General features: G+C 38.7%; 2 protein-coding genes across 4 annotated transcripts; one reads left to right on the forward strand and one right to left on the reverse strand.

Annotated features, from left to right (window-relative positions):
* Positions 1–210: 210 nt before the first annotated feature.
* LOC111892985 (protein trichome birefringence-like 13) lies at positions 211–13,788 on the reverse strand. Of its 3 annotated transcripts, none has more exons than XM_023889062.3 (7): positions 13,155–13,788; positions 12,307–12,484; positions 12,070–12,210; positions 11,875–11,995; positions 11,634–11,768; positions 11,312–11,568; positions 211–373 (listed from the first exon to the last, which is right to left on the reverse strand). In XM_023889062.3, the coding sequence occupies exons 1-6, from the start codon at positions 13,597–13,599 to the stop codon at positions 11,314–11,316; spliced, it is 1,275 nt and encodes a 424-aa protein (XP_023744830.1). In that variant the 5' UTR covers positions 13,600–13,788; the 3' UTR covers positions 211–373; positions 11,312–11,313. The 3 variants fall into 3 exon arrangements, with proteins under 3 accessions (XP_023744830.1, XP_052623256.1, XP_023744829.1); XM_052767296.1 differs by lacking the exon at positions 211–373 and adding an exon at positions 4,511–4,529; XM_023889061.2 differs by lacking the exon at positions 211–373 and having other exon boundaries at positions 11,150–11,568; positions 13,155–13,787.
* LOC111892986 (probable xyloglucan endotransglucosylase/hydrolase protein 10) lies at positions 8,568–10,391 on the forward strand. The gene is made up of 4 exons (XM_023889064.3): positions 8,568–9,012; positions 9,246–9,346; positions 9,433–9,626; positions 9,865–10,391. Exons 1-4 carry the CDS (start codon positions 8,826–8,828, stop codon positions 10,265–10,267), a joined length of 885 nt encoding a protein of 294 aa, XP_023744832.1. The 5' UTR covers positions 8,568–8,825; the 3' UTR covers positions 10,268–10,391.
* Positions 13,789–21,153: the final 7,365 nt, after the last annotated feature.

Below are 21,153 nucleotides of genomic sequence, written 5' to 3' on the forward strand. Positions count from 1 at the left end.
ATCAAGTTGTTTTGGTGAAGGCAACCCAAAAGGACTATGCACAATCGGGTCAAGTACATACCAAAATAGTTATGGACTTAGACACTAATCCAACACTTGTTTCACTTGAATTCCTAGAAAGAAGTTGATCTCTCTATTCATGCTCATTTGAAATCTTTAAATTGGGTTTGAAACTTGAAATAGTTGATAAATAATGTAATGTCCCAAAAATAAGACCTAAAAAAATTCATTTGTAAATTAATAAAAACAATATCCCAAACATCATTATAAATCCCAAGTGGAACAAATATGTGAATACATCATCAAATATCAGAGTAACATCGTGTGTGCACTACAATCACCCCGAGCTCTTCCCCCTTTGCACCAAAAGTACCTGAAACAAAAACTGAAAACCGTAAGCACGAAGCTTAGTGAATTTCCCCCAAATACCACATACCATACATATCAAACAAGTAATGGGCCCCACCCAATGAGTGTAACAGGCCCCACCCTAATTAGCATAACGGGCCCTGCCTACTGAGTATAATGAGCCTCGCCCTAACTCGCATAATGGGCCCCGCCTACTAAGTATAACGGACCTCGCCCTAACTCACACAACGGGCCCTGCCCAGCACACAAACATTCAATTATAACAAAGGTAATAGCATACATGATAACCATCGGGCCCCGCCCACTAAGCATACAGCACATACACATGCAAGTGTCACACAGACATCTAGCACCCTAACATAATAAACCATGGGTCGGCATTGGTGCCATCGACCAGCTAACCAGGATGAGGAAGACTCACCTCAAACTGCTGAATCACACAGATAAATCTCTTGTTGTTGTTCCGAATAATCCTCGCGCTATCAATACCAATAACATCCAATTAATAATTGGATTCCAATCCATAACCATCGATCAAAATTAGGGTAAAAAGACCATTTTACCCTTTACTTAGCTTGGTCCAAGACCAAGACCCAAACCAACCACACTAAAAGGCCTAATTCCAAAATGGTCAACCAAAGCCCAGTTATGGCCTAATTTTCCAAATTGGGCCCAAACCCCTTCATGGGCCTTCATCTAATTGAACCCAAAATAAAAACATCAGCCCAAAATAAAACTTGATGGCCCAACAAGACCATATTCACCTAAGGTCCAAACATGGCCCAAATCCGAGAAGCCCATAATACCAAAGCCCATCTGCTAAGTTCGTGAGGCGTACTCAGCTCATATGCTTAGTGTACATGCTTTGGGGTAAGTATGCACAACGTACCAGCTTGGTACACCCAGTGTACTTACCAGTTGGCCAACCTCATCAAATAAGCACTTAATCCATTCAACCCCTACTCCATACTCTCAGATCTAGTCCCAAAAGATGATTTATCACGTAAAGTTGGCAACATTACATGCATGCATGGCTTAGTGGGGCTCTAGAGCTCAAAAGAGTTTAACAAATGACTTAACACATGCATGAGTCTATAAACACCATAATGTTTGCATTTTTATGCTTAAGGGACCCTTAATGTGTCCATATCTAAAAGGTTTAGCTTCATAAACGGCCTTAGCTCACCATGACCAACCAAAAGGGACCAAAATGACCATAAACAAGCTAAAGAGTAGATCAAAGCAAAGAGTTGACAAGATATGGACTTTATACCTCAAAAGTCACAAAATAATGGAGCTAAATCTGGATCTCTAGGCTCTTCTCCAAAGGATGAGTCTTCAATCTTCTCCTTCCTCTTCAAGATGCACAAAACACACCAAAAATTCTTCACAAGAGCTCAAAAGCACCACACAAAGGCTAAGGGGAGAAATTAGGGTTTGAAGATATGGAGGTTGGTCTAAAATTTCAGGAGGTGGGTTAATGAAGCTTAAATAGGGCATAACTCCTAAAAATTAGGGTTTTCCCCTGGCCAGCGTACTCTACGTACGCCCAATGTACATGGTCGATGCCCGCGATCATGGTTCAGCTAGTACGCCAAGCGTACTCATAGAGTATGCCCGAGTACTGTCCAAAAGGACCAAATTGCAATATGTTTGTTCATCAAGGGTAAAAAGGGAACTTACAATGTCCGAATGTAACAAATAAATTGATTATGATGATATTGCAAGTGTTTAGAAGCTAGTTATGAGCTTCATATGGTGATTCCACAGTTGTGTTGGGTTCTTATTCAAAATAAGTTTCAAAACATAAGATTTTAGCAGCGGGAGACTTTAATATTTTAAACAACATAAAACTATTTTATAACATACCAAGGATCTTCTTGCAAAGTTTGGAAAGAAAACAACAACCACGAGGAAAAAGAAGAAGAAGACAACCTTTATAGACTTTGAATCCTCAAGGGGAGACATGGAAGTTGTAGAAGAATGTAAGAACCTTTGAGACACCAACAATAATCCAACTTGATGATAATGCTAGTCTTTAAACTCTTATACTCTTAAGCTCAAAGTTCATATCAAAATATGAACTTCAAGAGAGGAAATGCAAGTAGTATTCTAATACCTTTGACAGAATAAAAATAAAGAGTATGGTAGAGGGAAGAAGTGATCAAATGAAATCCTTTCTTTCATCCCTTAAAGCATAAACAATATACATGACTCTTTAACCATTAAGCCCCTATGCATCTACTGTCTAGAATGTCCCCCCATGCTTCTTTACTTTTGATTAAACTAATCAAAACACCATAAATTATCTCTTAAATAGAGAGCCGCGTTTTTTACTATTAAGAAATATATAAAGTCTGTAAATTTTATAAAGTATAAACCTTAATTTTCTGGTAAAAGACAAAAAAGTCTTTCTAGTCCAAAATGCTGTACATGACTTATTAATTCATACCATATAAAATATATAATATTACTTGCTAATGAAAATTAATAGTTCCATGATATAAATAATTTCCATATAATTGTAAGAGTTTATTGAATATTTATTAAAATCAATTCCTAATAAATAATCACATGTATCAAATTGTTGTTAGTGTAACCCATTAGTATCATATGTTAATAAGAAATACCATTTTAATACGAATCTTGAGCATACAAGATCTTTTTGAATCTCTTACTTACACAAGACTCATATTAGACTGATATAGACAGTGATAAACATTTAGCAACATTTCACTGCCCCCAAAAAATATGACTTTGTGCCATTCTATCAATGCCCAATTACCCAAAAGCTCAAAGCTATAACTGGTGTATAAGGTAAGATATCAATTATCCCTTTGTCATATACATCATGTTGAGCATGAGATACAGATCACAATTAGTCTCATCTAGTGTTCAATTTTTGGTAAGGCGCCTTAAATGTCTAACTCTCAATACATAAGAAGAACAAACCCCATCCTGACAATATAAGTCTCCTGTATAGTTCAAACCATACCTGAAAATAGCTTATATAACCAATGTTTTAAAACTCGGGTTTGTAGTTGACCCGGTGTGATGACCGGTTCACGGTTCAACCAGTTGAACCGCCGGGTCAACCCGGTTTATGATCTTTTTTTATTTTTATATATTTTTACTTTCATGCATAATGCATAAACATGTAAAACCAATAATTTGATGTCCACAAAGTTTAAACATTGAAAAACATTGAAGAAACCGCAAACGGCTCGTTGTTTTGGCATTCGCTACTTGCATCCAACTATAAAACGGGTCGATCCGGTTTTAACCGGTTCGACATAAGCGGTCGAACCGCGGTTTAGGGGAAACCCGACCGGTTCGATCCGGTTTGTATTTTTACAAAAAAACCGGTCTCAAATCTCAATTGACTCGCCTTCTACCCCGGGTCACGGTCCAACCGGTTGAACCGGCCGAGTCATCCCGGTTTTAAAACATTGTATATAACTGTCCAGTTAAGGATTGGTATTTGAACATATCTAAGCACAACACTCCCTACATTTAAGACCTATTTTGCATCTCAGGTGTTAAGGATAAAAAAGATAGTACATTTTAATCAAGTATCACCCATGATAGCAATCCATGAGGTGATCTTGATGCGGGTCAGTTCAATAACAGTTCTCGACAAGTATCTATGAATCTTATTTACATCCACTTGCCTACTTTCATCTGGTAAGAGTCAATCAATCTAATTCACATTACTCTTACTTCATAATTACTCCCACGGTTATAACCGACTATGAACTTTTAAAATAATAAGATTATCCATGGATTAAACATGTTAGTATAGAACACAACAAGTATTAATGTCATATCAAGTATATCAAAACATGTGACATCCCCAAAATCTCGGCCAGAAAAGACCGATTTTCATTTATGCTTTTAAATATTTTCAGAGTAAATCCTTTTTATTTGAAAGAGTTGCGGAATTTGTTCCCAAAACAAAACATGATAAAATAATATTTATCAAAGCATTTCATCAAGAGATGCATTTCATTATATAATCAAAACTCGGGATGTCATGTTCCGATACAGACCATAAAGCATAAACGATAAACATTACAAGTCATTCAACAAATATATACATATACAGACTTGTAAACAAAACAACAAGATGATCCATCCATCTTACGCCCTTGTGCCACTTCCTGTAATACAAATAAAACTGAGTGGGTCAGGCTTGGGAGCCTGGTGAGCATATAGGGTTTTCAACCCACAATAAATAAGTTATATTTAATTTCACCAACCAATCACTATCCCGATTACCCATTCCCATTATCCTCACTTTACGTCCCTAAAACAACTATCTCAAGGGACCTAATCTAGGATTTTCATCGGGACGGACATCACTGCGAAGGGGTTTCCTCAACAATAGATATCCTAAAGGCAACCATGAGGGGGATAGAGTACACCGGTGAACACATCGTTCACAACACCTACATGTTATGAACCTGCTAGCGTTCCACTGGACTGTCTAGAAAGAGTCCGTGGTCGTTATCCATACTCCGCTGAATAACTAGATCAACAACAACAACAACATCGAGGCCTCTCATCTGTTTATTACACACCAACTATCTACCCATGTTCTACCCAACATATTAGTAGATAAAAATATATATATTTTCATACGTAGTTTAAAGAAAACCTGTATAGCATGCTTTAATCAACACATATGTCACATAACAGATGAGACACACACACATAACACATATCTCGTGAAGAAATAAGCAGATCTATAAGATAGAAGAGAGTGAATACTCATTCACACATAACACAACCAAATATATACACATAGCACGTATTTTTATATAAAATACTTCGTATTATTGTATTAGAAGAAATAACTACACACTCACTTGATCAGAAGACGATCCGACAGCACTACGGCTTATAGAAGTAGTAATCCACAGCAGATCTGGAAGATCTCCTCGAAAATCAAACTTCTCGCGGGCAGAGCTTCGACTCGGGAACCGCGCTTCTCGGGATCTTCGGGATCTCGGGACTTGCCTCGGGGCTAGAGTATGATACCGGGGCTTCGGGGTAGCTTCGGCACGAAAAACGATGCAAAAGACTAGAGAGAAGAGAAGAAAATGAACAAGAAATGAGGCTGTCTTCGGATCCTTTATATAGAGGCTGGAACCTCGGAGTACGCGGGGCGTACTGCGTTACGCGGGGCGTACTGCCCAAAACGTCATTGCTTACGTATCCGAAGTGCTCGAGTGCGAGTGTCGACATCCCTCGGAGTACGCTGGGCGTACTCGAGTACGCGGGGCGTACCTCGGATCAGATCGGTGACTCCTTCGGATAATGCTTCCGAATTTCCAATTAAATTTAAATACAAAATATTAAATAAACTTCGGAAATTCATATCTTCTTCATACGAACTCCGTTTTCGACGTTCTTTATATCCACGCGAAGGTGAGACTACGCTCTACAACTTTCGTTTAGACTCCGTCGGCTAATTTTGACTTTATTTTTTATTACTTATTTTTAATAGGCCGCGACAGAAACTTTCGTTATAAATTCATAACTTCTTCGTTTGACGTCTGTTCTCGCCTAACTTTTTATCGCTTCGATACCAACAACGAGACCTTCGATTCTCATTTAGATTGCTTCGGCTAAAAACCGCTCGATCTCAAATCGAGTATTTCGGGCTGTATACCGCTAAGCCGGAACTTTGATAAATCATAACTTCCTCATACGAAGTCAGATTTGGGCGTTCTATATATATTCGGAAACCTCGTTTCAACTACTACAACATAGATCAAAGATATTAAGTTTATTTCACACTTAAATTTTGACGCTTATTTTTTTTTATTCTTAATTAATCAGACCACGTAATTAAGCAATTAAGCACAAAACACATAATACTCAAATAATACATTCTTATTATTTCAAAACGGGTTACAAAGGTTAACCTAGACTATTATATTGCTAAGAACGGCAAGCCCGGAAACACAGGCGTTACAAAACATTATATAATAGTTGTTGTTACAATGTTCCAATATCCAAATACTAAATCCAAATCAAAATCTCATTTATAGAATAATAAAGTCTTATAGCTGAAGTGTGATCATTCATACTTGGCTCAAATTATCCCTCAAATCTTACACTAAATCACCAATTCCTCTTCAAATAGCCATAGGAGACAGCTTCCTTCTCCAAATATCGATCCTTCCCTCTAAGTAGGGGGACTAGGTACTAGCTTATATATCAATGCTCATTTGGCAATAATAGCCCTTCTTTTAATTTCATATTTCCAATTTTTGCCACCGTTAGTCATAAACCTTCAAATAAACTCTCATGATTTACACTCAAAGCCCGTTACATCACTAAAGCTCACATTTTAGTCCTTTAACTAAGTCAAGAATATTTATAGCAAGTTCGGTTACTTGACACTTCTAGTTCTTCCTCATTTTTTTATTTAAAGTCTATAAGTTATAAAAACTTACAAATCATAATTATTTTCCTCAATAATTATTTATTTAATGATCATAATCTCATTTATTTATTTATTTAATAATAAATAAAATTTAAAATTTTACCATAAAATAAGGATGTTGCGTTTATGGTGATGGTTAATGTCAACTAGCAAGCGTGTTAGAGAACAATATGATAAAGATAGAGATCATATGCACGATAACATGACAGATCTATCAACACAAAATAATAATCATGACATTTCGTTAAAGTTTGATATTTTTTTACATATGGTTTAGTTATTGACTTGTTGGTTAGTCTTTTTTATTTATTGTTTAAAGTTTGGATAAAATGACTTCCATAATATTGTTCACTTATTTATTACTAGTTCTTCGCTTCATGTTTTCATATTCTAGCCATTATAAAAGGTGGTTGAGGATTGAAATCTAGTCTCAATTTGTATTATTTGCAAGGTGTAGATTACACGATTAGTCCTTATGTGTTGGGGGTAATTTACGCATTTTGTCCCTAACTTATTTTTTTAATTCGAAAAATTCCTACTGTTTGTTTTTGTTACGCGTTTGGTACCTACTATTTGTTTTTGTTACGCGCTTGGTCCCTATTTTACCTAAAAAAAACTATTATTTAAATATAAAAAAATTGTGGGGTAGGTAAGGTAAGGTGATGGGGTAGGGCTGGGGAGTATTTATTTAAATAAATTAAAAATCAATGGCAAAATAGTCTTTTTAGGTAAGACATGGACCGAGTGCGTAACAAAAACAAACATTAAAGACATTCCGAGTAAAAAAAATAAGTTAGGGACCAAAGACACAAATTATCCTAAACCATAGGGACCATTCATGTAACTTACTCTATTTGCAAGTGATTATTACTACTAAAAGTTTGAGCCAAGTCCTTTTGGGAAGGTTGCTCGGATCTGGGTTGTCTTATACTTCCATATTAATGGTAGCATGTTGTTAAAGTTAGGTTGGGCCATCATAACGATTCGAATTTATGTATGAGTGTGGTTTGGTTTTGACATAAAACAAAACCCAAACCGAAAACATCGATTTACAAATCTCTAAAACCAATACAGGTTAATCGGATCTCGATTTTTGGTTTTTTCCTGGTTTGTCAGTTTTAAACCCCAAAGCTTTGAACTTATCATTTTCGTCACCAACCAATCAATAGTTAGTTAGGACAAAGCCAACTTTAATGACACTTGATAAGTCATAATATAGAGGATGATTAGGGTCGGATGTTTCTTGTTAATTCAATGTGGGTATGTAGGGTGGGTTGGATGGTTTGTATGGGTGTAGTGAATGAGCCAGTGCCACAAAGAGTGAGATATAACTCAGTGCCAAATTGTTCCTCAATTTCAAGTGACAAAAATCTAGTGTAAGGAACTTGTGGTGCCCTGTTCTTTGTAGTAGCATCATTGACTTTTATGTGAAAGAACACGTAGGCATAATCCAGGATGAGTCCACTATGTTCGGATCCAAGATTTCTTACAAAATGATCCAAACAAATTTACTACCTCTATTATTTGTTACCAACTTAATGAAAGTAATTGTTTTATTATTTTATGTCAACAAAAAATTCTTTTAGAAAATTACATAAAAGAGGGAAAGAATAATTTGTAATTGATACAAGGATCAAGTCATCTTTAGAAAACCTAACAAGAAAGAAACCTCGCATCATCTCCCTTTGCCCACAAACTCCTTTTTTCAAGAAATGTCAAAAAAAAAATGACAAATCCAATTTTAACCCCTTAATGCAACTCCAAATTAAGAGTAATATACAACATTTGGTCATTGTGACAATAATACTAGATTTTTTTATACTATAGTTTGGAAATAATTGGAGTATCCAACTAATTTGACATCCAAACACTTTACTTCCATATAAAGATATTCTTTGTATGGAAAATTATATTTTCAAATACTTTTAGCACCCTCATGCGACATTATATATAGTTATGTGGGACATTCTTAATCTTTTGTGACACGAAGAAAGAAAAAACCATGAACAACTTCTTCAAATATGTTTTTCTTAGTGGGATATTTCTCTTGCATTCATTAGAAATTTCATTTGCTTCAATTGTTTCAACTGGCGATTTCAATAAAGATTTCTTTGTTACTTGGTCTCCTAGCCATGTCAACACTTCTACCGATGGTCGATCAAGAAGCTTGAAGCTCGATCAAGAATCAGGTAAAAAAAGCTTCTTTTGTGCATCAAGACCTTCGGCATGTTCCTTGGTGGGATATATCTTTACTAAAAATGATAAATATGTTTTTCTTAGTGGGATATTTCTTTACTAAAAGACCAATATACCCCAATTAGATATAACTATAACTTTAAAAATGATTAGACTTTTAAAGTGGTAGATTACAATTATTTCATATTCCAATTCTTTTAATAGATTTCATTTCAATTGTTTCCAGGTTCGGCGTTTGCTTCTAATGACATGTTTTTGTTCGGCCAATTTGACATGCAAATCAAGTTGGTACCTGGTCACTCCGCAGGCACAGTCTTAGCATTTTATGTAAGCTAAAATAAAAACTTCATTTTTTTTTTTTAAATCATTTAATTAAAAAAAATACTTATTTTATTTTATTTTTTGAAATGTAGCTAACATCCGATCAACCTAATCGAGATGAAATAGACTTTGAGTTCCTTGGAAATGTACTTGACCAACCTTACATTCTTCAAACAAATATTTACGCCGATGGTTTTGACAACAGAGAAGAGAGGATTCATTTATGGTTTGACCCCACAAAGGATTTTCATACGTATTCAATTTTATGGAATCTTCACCAAATCGTGTAAGCATTTTTCATGACAAACTCCTTGAAATGTTTCAAATAACTCTCCCATATTTTTTGGGTGAGAAAAAAAAAATTAATCATTTGTCCCACTAACATGATTATACCAAACATAGTATAACTTTGTCTTGTTCTGTCATGTCATGTCACATAAATTTTAGTCTTAACACAAATATCAAACACGGTATTTTGTACTATCATGTCATGTCATGATGTGGTCATTTGTCTTTTTGAGCAGCTTTATGGTGGATTTTGTGCCCATAAGGACATATAGGAATCATGCCGATAAAGGGGTGGCATACCCTAGATGGCAACCAATGAGCATCAAGATGAGCCTATGGGAAGGTAGCAATTGGGCAACAAACGGAGGTAAAGACAAAATTGACTGGTCAAAGGGGCCTTTCATTGCATCATTTGCAAATTACACAATTGATGCGTGTATATGGAAAGGGAATGCAAGGTTTTGTAGAGCAAATAGCGAAGCAAATTGGTGGAATAAAGAGGAGTTGAGTTCTTTAACTTGGATGCAAAGGAGATTGTTCAAATGGGTTAGAAAATATCACTTAATTTATGATTATTGTCAAGATTATAAGAGATTTGAAAATAATCTCCCAAAAGAATGTTATCTTTCAAAGTATTGATCCTTGCGGTGTTCTCATTGTGATAAAATGTTTATAATAATTATGATTGGTATTCATAGTGTTCAAATTCTCAGCAACAGCTAAATGCAAGAAATAGCAATATACTTTCTATTTTTCCGGTTTATTATATCTTGACATCTTTGTGCCATGTCATCATAATTAAAATAATTTGAAAGTCCAATACTGTAAAAAGAAAAAAGTAAATTACATTTCGATCCCTGAGTATAGCTGATTTTTATAGTTTTGGTCCCAGAAAGTTTTCTCTTGCATTTTGGTCCTTGTTTGTTCTTGTAACATATAGTCATTTTACTTGGAACAAGGATCAAAAAGGTTACAAAATCTTCATATAAGAACAAAAATTGAAAAAAAAAAAAACTTTTTGGGACAAAAATTGAAAAAATCAACTATGCTCGGGAACAAAAAATGTAACTTACTCAATAAAACAATGGTAATTTGCATGAATGGTCCCTACGGTTTAGGGTAATTTGCACGTCTGGTCCCTAACTTATTTTTTTAACTCGGAAGGTCCCTACTGTTCGTTTTTGTTACGCACTTGGTCCTTGTCTTACCTAAAAAGACTATTTTGCCCTTGATTTTTTAATTTATTTAAGTGAACACACCCTCAACCCCACCCCACCCCCTCACCTTACCTTACCTTACCTACCCCACCATTTTTCCCTATTTAAATAATAGTTCTTTTAGATAAGACAAGGATCAAGTGCGTAACAAAAACAAACAGTAGGGACCAAGCGCGTAACAAAAACAAATAGTGGGGACCTCCCAAGTTAAAAAAAATAAGTTAGGGACCAAGCGTGCAAATTACCCTAAACCGTAGGGACCATTCGTGTAATTTACTCATAAAACAATAATGATCCAGTCTACTAATTAGAACATCCCTTTGATTAACACTTACTCAACAATTGCAATATATATGGTATAATACAAGATTAATAAAAAGTCAAGGGAACCTAATTTATCAAACTAATATAATGTAAAATGTAGCTTAAATTTAAAAATGATAACATTAAGTGATTAAGTACATACCTTTATGTCATGCTACTCAATTGTGCAATGAATAAGTCATTCCAAGTATCTGTAATGCCAGGTAAGCACCAATGCATGCAATCATCATGCTTCTTTCCACCAGCTGATGATGGATGAGCATCTGCTCTAAATTCACTCATTTGTGTAATATCAAGTAACCGAAAAGCAGAGCCTTTAATGGCTTCATGTATGTGTTCATTCACAATTCGTGTTTCCACATTTGTCCCATTATTTCCCACAGAAAATAACTTTTCAACCTGAATTATGTTTAAAAAATTATTTCAAGAAAATAAATTAAGGGGCAAATCTGTAATTAGCTTACCTCTTGTAGTGATAATGGCTGTGAACGTGGACAAGAACCACCTTGGTCCCAATCACCACCTTCAAAATGCCTTGGGGATTGTGTGCGAAAAAATAAAATTGTCCCTTGTTTTGACTTTTCTTCCACGTAGGATATCTGTGTAAAAAATTAAAAATATAAAATAAAAATATGTTTCTTTACCAATAATAAAAGTATGTTGCTATTACCTTGCAATTTGTATAAAAAGAAAATTAAAACTTACCATTCGTCTCAATACTACATCAAGCCCGATTTCAGGAGATAAAGGAGGTATGATTGGTTGACCATTTTCATGGAAAAGCATGGGGGATTTTATAGGGTCAAACTTCGAAGGGGCCCACCACCTGAGGAATATTTATATTCAATATAATAATATATATACATAAATATATGTAAGTATATTACTACTATTATATACCAATGGCCAGTGTTAAAGATGAGAACATTATGAAAACTTGGAGCATCTGCCCAAGTTCCTTCAGCCACATCAACATCAACTCTGTAACCCTCTTTATACCCAAGAGATTCCAGCTCACCACCTTTGGTATTAGCCGACCATCTGAAGGGCAAAAAGGTCATTTCACTAGGGAAACAATGACATTGCTAAAAGTTGATTTATAAATGAAACATTTATCACATACTAAAAACAGCTTACCTACCATAACGTGCCAAAAGATTTGTTCGGTGATATGCGATAGTGAGGTTGTATTTTAAAAAGGTAAAGGCACGATCAGCGCCAGCTGGACGCCACTTTTTTACTTCACTAGTGACATGTCGAAGAGAACAGAAAAGAGAAACAAACATGTTCCTGTTTAGGGAGTCACCAACAAATCCTGCACTGTTTAAAAGTTCATAAGGTCTACAAATAGCATCTTAAAAAGAGTTTATACGTGTATACTACAATACTGGTAATATTGAGAGATTGTATAGTTTTGACTGATAGTAATGTTGAATCTAGGAAGATGATTACTAATGGCATTGTGACCTGAGTTTACCTATTGAATGTATAAGCTAGTCAAGAATCCTATCATTGATCAAAGATTCAATGCAGATTCAATTCATTGGCAAATTGAAAAAACTACAGTTTTTGCACTGAAAGAAGCCCTAGAATGGGAGGAAGAGTCACCATGAAAATCTTAAACATAATTAGAGTTCTGAACATGACAAAACACAAAGTCCTCACAATAAGCAAATGTAGATTCTTAGTTTGGACCTCTAGGTAAGTTCCAGATACTTGGAAGAACCCAGCTTATCTAAATCTAAAGTCCTCATAAAATTTCTTCAAAGTTATAGAATTCCTGCAAGTTCAAAACTAGTTCACCGGTGATCCAGTCCGATGAGATGGAATTTAGAGACAGGTAAGGTGTTTTTGTTAGTATCAGGGGACATTGTACTTGTAAACTACGCCGGCGTACACTAAAAATTGCATAATACTAATCTCTGAGCAATACATTAACGCGGAGAGATTCGAGTTCTGATATTAATGATAACTATGTCTCTTACCGATACTGATGTTCCTATATGATTCCAGAAACCGAAGTGGATCAAATTGTGGAAGTGCACAGTGATTAGGTTGCCAACGCCACTTAACAATCTCCGCCGCACCGGATCTATTGCCAGCGACGCAGTTCCAGCCTTTGTATATCTCCTTACACGTCTCGTCATACCGTGGAGGTCTGACTGTCGGATCGTAAAACCACTTGCCCTCTGAGTAATCGCAGGCTGCTGATGCTGCTCCATTGTCATCGTTGTTTACAGAGACGTATTGCTTGGTCGGTTTGAGCGATTCGATGTGCACTACCGGCGGGGATGAGTAATAGGCGAGGTAGTGAGAGGAGAGGAGAAAAAGAGAGGTGAGGGCAATGATAGAGACGAAGATGTAGAAGTAGGATGTAGAGGAAGATGATAGAGGTTGATTAGGTCGCTTGAAATGGTGGTTTGAAGCCATCTGTCGTGGTGACGGCGGTGTTCCCCGCCCTGAATCCGGCCACAGTGGTCTGTGTCAAAATGTTCTCCGATAGGCCCGTGGAAATTGCTTTGTTATCTCAATCGATAAAATTCGTCGAATATGAACTAAATTGAAAAAAATGTCAAAGTGAGGGGTGCATTCATAAATTTTAAAGCTATTTAAAAAAAAAAAAATCATTTTGTTTGCTTTTATTTAAACATTTCTTTCAAAACCCCCAAAGGCTTGACTTGTTTACTTTTCCTTTCTTCGACAAAAACTTGATGTGATACAAGTTTATGCATATGCAAATGTTGCATGATTTTATATGTGTTGTTATTCTTTAAAAACTAAATACATGCAATCAACCCCTTTAAATTTGGCATGATATGTTTAACTATACTTTGTGACAAACTATCGAATCACTTGCACCGGTTTGACCCTAGTCCAACCCAAACAATTCCAAAAAATTTAACTTTTGAGTTTTAAAAATATAATCAATATTCAAGTGCACTATTGGGGATATGGGGCGTGTGTTTGGCATAGAGCTTTTAGTAACCTTTAAAAAAAAAACTCAATTTGGTAGCAAAAACTTTTATCTTTTATTTTAAACAAAATACTCTAATTTCAAAAATCACTTCAATTATTTTTTGAGTTTTTACGAAGGTTTTAGCTTTTTAGTTGTTAACTAATTTTACACGTCTAAAAGCTACCAGTAACTTTTGTCAAACACTTCTCCATAATTAAAAGCTACAGTTTCCAGTTACCTTTTAGTTTCATCAAACACGTCCATGATATTCATAAAATAAAGTTGATTTTTATAACCTTTATAGTAATACTTGTTTTTCGTAACATGTATTATTTCGAAAGATGTGGATTGATGTGAGACTAGTGAGTGAAATAAAGCATTAAAGCTAGAGTTGCTTTGAATGAGATCATTGTTGTTTAGCAAAAAGGAGTTGAGAAGTTGATTGATCTTTTAAAGACGAGCGTATGGATATAAAGATCATCAAAAACGGGGTTCATATGAGAAAATTATGGTCATTTGAAGTTGAGATGAAAGCATATTGCTATTTTGAGAAAGTCAACAAAAGTCATGTCAACGGTCACCTTTTGACCACCACGACGTGGAGGTATACTAACCACAATGTGGAATTGAATGAATCATCGAGACTAATGTCAACCAGAGAGTGACACGTGGCAATATGATCACCACGACGTGGTATGAGGCAAAGTCACCAAGACACTTAGCCGGAGAGTGTAATACGTGGTGAAACCAGGGTTCACTTGATCATCACGATGTGGCATGCTAATTGCCACGATGTGGCAACTACAGAGTATAAATATATAAGTCTCATGTCATTTGAGAGAGTTTTGGCATGCAGAATCGGAGATGCTGCTTAGGATCGGAGTGTCGCCACGTCATCCGCACAATGTAATTTTTGTAGATCTTCGGATGGCCATAACATTCACATACGAGCTATGTTTTCGACGTTATTTATAACTTCAAAATCCCTTCAACGAGCTGTACAATTTTCATTAAGGTCTCAACATCCAATTTTTGTTCTAACAAAAATTCAAATTTAGATTGGTTTAGACTGTTAAAGTTCATGTGAAATTCATAACTCTTTCATACGAACTCTATTCTCGAATGTCTTTATATCGACGAGTTCATATTCACAAGATCTTCACTTCACGTTTGGATTGTTTTGGCTAACAATCAACCGATTTGAATTTTGATTTATGTGCTCGCACTGCTGCGTTGAAACTTCGAAAAATCATAACTTCCTCTAACAAAGTCGGATTTGGACGTTCTCTATATGCACGCTCTTGGTTTAACGACTACTATGACTTTCATTTATATCACTTAGGCTAAAAATTAATTACTAAAATTTCATTTTTCATGATACGTAAAGTCGTGTCGGTTTAATCGCGAAACTTCAAAGAAGCATAACTTCTTCATACGAAGTCGGATTTCAACGTTCTTTATATGTACAGAATCCTTCCCACATATACTATAACTTTGGTTAACATTATTTATCCAAAATAATCTTTTATCATAAAGTCATTTTTAACGCTTATCATATCTTAATTGACTAGTCTGGATCTGCGGGTATTACAGGTATCTCCCCTTTTAGGATGATTATGTCTCAGAATCATCAACAAAACAAGGCTTTTATAATGAATCTGCACATTATCTTTCCATCCTAGGTAATAACCGTAGCTTTCATGTCTTTTCTGTTAAGTTTATAACTCATAGACTTCTTGGCTGGTGACAGTGCTCAATCTTGCACATGCTCTTCCTTCTAAAAAAATTTCTTCATTGGAGACTCATGCTCCTTTTAGAACAGAACTAAACTAAGATATGGTCTTTACTTTGACTATTGTATAAGACCAACAGATCACGCTCTAATGACTTTCCATCGTATGATGCAGTGGCTAGACTCAGGCATCTTTGAGTCAGACTCTAGTATAGAAGATACCTTCTTTCATGTTATAATGTGATATAATCTGTAACATCCCAAAATTCAAGACCAAAAATTTTATTTATAATATACTAATTATGAAACCATTTGTCTGAAAACTACCATTTTACAAAATCGAAGTATCAATAGTCAAAACATATCATGATAAAACAACATCAGAGTGTAAATCCCAAAGATCTCATGTAACACCGTGAATTTAAAAATAATTTTTCGCATAATATAAAAACATTTTCATTTAATTTTCATAAAACATCAAGTTTTAAAACTCCAATCCATATCATACAAAATCCCAAGATCACATATCATAAAAATCCCATGCGTGTGTACAAATCAAGCCGGCGCCTTCCCACGGTCATCACTAGTACCTGAAACAAACAACACTAACACTGTAAGCACAAAGCTTAGTGAGTTCCCCAATATACCACACATAACACATATTAGCCACTCGAGGCTATAACTCTGTGGGTCCGTAGACCCTACTCTGTGAACCCACTGGTTCTAACTCTGGGAACCTTCCGGTTCCAACTCTATAAACATGCACAGCATAATCACATAGAAATGATGCAGTACAACACATAACATACATACATCATACAAATACTCTGTCACATAACTCTGATTACCTACTCAAGGTAAAGTATAGTGAGAAGACTCACCTCGTATATCTCGATAACTCGCGAATCCTGGAAATCACTCGTGCTCGATCCTTCGAGCTATAATCCTCCTATAACATCATATATCTCTAATTAACACTTTTACCACTAAGGTTGACTACCCCTATCAAGTCAACACTGGTCAACAGTCAACGGTCAACTTTGACTGGACTCGGCGAGTGCACTAGGGCGACTCGGCGAGTCTATGCGTGTTCACTGACTCTTTAGGATCCTCTCCTGACACGTCGAGTACACCCCCAACTCGACGAGTCCCACCTGGCATGAATCGCGGGGCCACCACGACTCAACTCGCCGAGTCTCAAGAACAACTCAGCGAGTTCCAGCTCGACTCAGTCCACCTGTCAACCCTCTCTAACTCTCCCTGACTCACTGAGTCAACCCTTAACTCGGCAAGACCACTCGCTGAGTGGTTTAGGACAATCTTCATGTTACTCGCCGAGTCCGAAGAGTCTGTTCTTCGGACTCGGCGAGTCCATGCCATGCATCAACTCAATCTCGCTTCTGAGGTCAGATCCGCTCCATCAACTCATAGATCTGGCCCTCCCAAGCTCATTCATCACGTAAAGTCACAGTCTTGGCTACCATGCAACACCTACAAGGCTCCTTTTGAAGAAATGACCTCCAAGATGGAAACCCTAGTCTCCAACCCAAAAGGAAGGACATAAAGCATGGCATTTGGGACTCTCTGGACCTACTAAGGTCCAGATCTAGGTACCATATCCCCATGGGACCTCTCACACTCCAAATACAAGGCAAACAAGGCATGAAGAAACCCTAGATTTGACCATAACAACAAAAACACGAGAATAAGCTCTGAATGATACCTCAAGAAGCTTCCTCTGACGAAATGGAAGTAGATCCAAGCTCCCCAACTCTCCTAGCTTGATTTTCCCCTTCCTTTCTTGCAAATACACACAAAATTGGTGAATAATGGCCTCTTATCTCACTCACAAGAACTCTCAGTTGTTTAGGTGCTCTCAAGGTCAAGGTAGCCGCAATGAAGGGCCATAAGGTCCTTTAAATAGGGCTTAGGACCGGGAAATTAGGGTTTCATTAAACAGCGCGGACTCACCGAGTCCATTCCTTGGACTCGCCGAGTCCAGACGCGAACCCGCGTCCAAATCCGCGATCTTACTCGACGAGTCTAGGCTCTAACTCGCCGATTTCTCCTCACAAATTATCAAAATAAATAAATGAACAATACCTGGGAATCTGGGCTGTTACAATTCTCCCCCACTAGAACTAGACTTCTCCCTCGAAGTCTTGCTCTGCAAATAACTCTGGATGCTGCTCACGCATCTCACGCTCCGGTTCCCAAGTCATCTCGGACCCCTTCCGATGCTGCCATTGAACCAAAACCAGGGGTACCTCCTTGTTCCTCAGAACCTTGATTTTCCGATCTCTCATGGCCACTGGTCTCTCAGCATAATTCAGGCTCGCATCCACCTGAATATCCTCTAATGGAACCACTGCCGACTCGTCGGTTATACACTTCCTCAGTTGCGATACATGGAAAGTGTCGTGAATCTGTCCCAACTCTGCTGGCAACTCCAAACGATAGGCTACCCAGCCTACCCTCGCGATCACACGGAAAGGACCAATATATCGGGGCCCTAACTTGCCCCTCTTCCTGAATCGAATCACCCCTTTCCAAGGAGAGACTTTCAGGAGTACAAGGTCGCCGACCTGAAACTCAAGCTCGGACCGGCGTCTGTCTGCATAACTCTTCTGTCGGCTCTGAGCGGTCAACAACCTCTGTCTGACCTGCTGGATCTGCTCTGACGTCTGAAGCACGATCTCCGTACTGCCCATCACCCGCTGTCCAACCTCTCCCTAACAAATGGGGGTCCGACACCTCCTCCCATACAACAGCTCAAAGGGTGGCATACCAATGCTCGAATGATGGCTGTTGTTGTAGGAAAACTCTGCCAAGGGCAAATATGCATCCCAGCTAACCCCGAAATCCAATCTGAATCGTCCGCTCACTCTGACCGTCTGTCTGGGGATGATATGCTGTACTAAAATGCAGTCTAGTACCCAACTCCTCATGAAACTTCTTCCAGAATCTGGAAGTGAAGCACACATCACGGTCTGAAACAATCGAGATCGGCACCCCATGCCGAGATACCACTTCCCTCACATACACCTCCGCCAATTTCTCTGCTGAAGAACTCTCGCTGATAGCAAGGAAGTGAGCGCTCTTCGTCAATCTTTCCACAATCACCCAAATTGCATCAACTTCTCTGGCAGTCCTTGGCAATTTGGTGATGAAATCCATAGTGATCTGTTCCCACTTCCATTCGGGAACCTCCAATGGCTGCAACTTAGCATGCGGCCTCTGGTGCTCGGCCTTAACCCTACGGCAGGTCAAGCACCTCTCAACAAACCACGCGACATCCCTCTTCATATAGGGCCACCAATACTCCTTTCTCAGATCCAAATACATCTTAGTGGCCCCCGGATGGATCGAAAATTTCGACCGATGCGCCTCCTCCATCAAAATGGTACGTGATCCTCCCACAAACGGTACCCACATACGCCCTTGAAATGTCATAAGCCCCCGACCATCGGTAACGAACTCTGAAACCAAACCAACAACCCGTTCCCTCTTCTGCATCTCAGGTTGCACAGCCTCGGCCTGTGCCGCACGAATGACGTCCAACACTGGAGCTATCACAGTCAATCTCAAACATACATCCCGCAGCGGGGTGCTCTCTGCCCTGCGGCTTAATGCATCGGCTACCACATTAGCCTTGCCTGGGTGGTACAGGATCTCACAATCATAATCCTTGACCACATCCAACCACCTTCTCTGACGCATATTCAGGTTGGGCTGATCCATCAAATACTTCAAGCTCTTATGGTCCGTGTATATCGTACACCGAACCCCATACAAGTAGTGACGCCAAATCTTGAGGGCGAACACCACTGCCCCCAACTCTAGATCATGGGTGGGATATCTCGTCTCATGAGGCTTCAGCTGCCTCGATGCATATGCTATCACATGCCCTCTCTGCATCAGCACTACTCCCAACCCCAAAATCGATGCATCACAGTACACCACAAAGTCCTCCATCCCTTCCGGGAGGGCTAACACTGGGGCTTCGCACAACCTTTGGCGAAGTGTCTCAAAGGAGGCCTGCTGCTCGGGACCCCATGAAAAAGCAACACCCTTCCGGGTCAATCTGGTGAGTGGCACTGCGATCTTCGAGAAATCCTTGATAAACCTCCGATAATACCCTGCCAACCCCAGGAAACTCCTGATCTCGGAGGGTGACCTCGGCACCTCCCAACTCATCACCGCCTCAACCTTGGCCGGATCGAGCAATATCCCTTCCTGGTTAACGAGATGTCCTAAAAACTGGACCTCCCGCAACCAGAAATCACACTTGGAGAATTTGGCATAAAGCCTCTCCGATCTCAGAACTCCGAGAACCTCTCTCAAATGCTCCTCATGCTGCTCTCTAGATCTCGAATATACCAGAGTGTCATCGATAAATACAATCACCGACCGATCCAGCATCGGCCTACACACTCGGTTCATGAGATCCATGAACACTGCCGGGGCATTGGTGAGCCCGAAAGGCATCACCACAAACTCATAATGCCCATAACGCGTCCTGAACGCTATCTTCTGGACGTCCTCATCTCGCACCCTCACCTGATGATATCAGACCTCAAGTCGATCTTGGAGAACCAAGATGCTCCTTGCAACTGATCAAACAAATCGTCGATCCTCGGCAACGGGTAACGGTTCTTGACCGTCAGCTTGTTCAACTCCCGGTAATCAATGCACATCCGGTGTGAACCATCCTTCTTCTTGACGAACAGGATAGGCGCCCCCCACGGCGAGCTGCTCGGCCGAATGAACCCCTTTCCCAGCAGCTCCTGAAGCTGCGAGGATAACTCTTTCATCTCTAGAGGTGCAAGACGATAAGGCACCTTAGCGATAGGCGCGGCCCCCGGAACCAAATCGATACTGAACTCCACTTGCCTCACAGGAGGCACACCCGACAACTCCTCGGGAAATACATCCGGGAAGTCACGCACCACTGGAACCTCCTCAACTGAACTCGGCATCTCGGAATCCACCCATGTATCCATCACATACGCCACAAAACCCTTACAACCCTGCTGTAAACACTGCCTCTCCCTAGCGGCCGAACAAAACGCTGATCCTGAACGTGTACCCTCGTCGTACACCGAAAGAACTCCCCCACTAGGGTCTCGTATGGTCACCAGCTGTCGCTCGCAGTCGATAACCGCACCGAATCTGCTCAACCAGTCCATGCCCACAATGAAACAGACATCACCCATCGCAATAGGAATCAGATCAATCGGGAACTCAACATCAAAAATCTCGACTACGCACCCGTAGAGAACCTCCGTGGCATATA

Source organism: Lactuca sativa, chromosome 9 (assembly GCF_002870075.4).
Source record: "Lactuca sativa cultivar Salinas chromosome 9, Lsat_Salinas_v11, whole genome shotgun sequence".
In the NCBI taxonomy this organism is placed as follows: domain Eukaryota; kingdom Viridiplantae; phylum Streptophyta; class Magnoliopsida; order Asterales; family Asteraceae; genus Lactuca; species Lactuca sativa.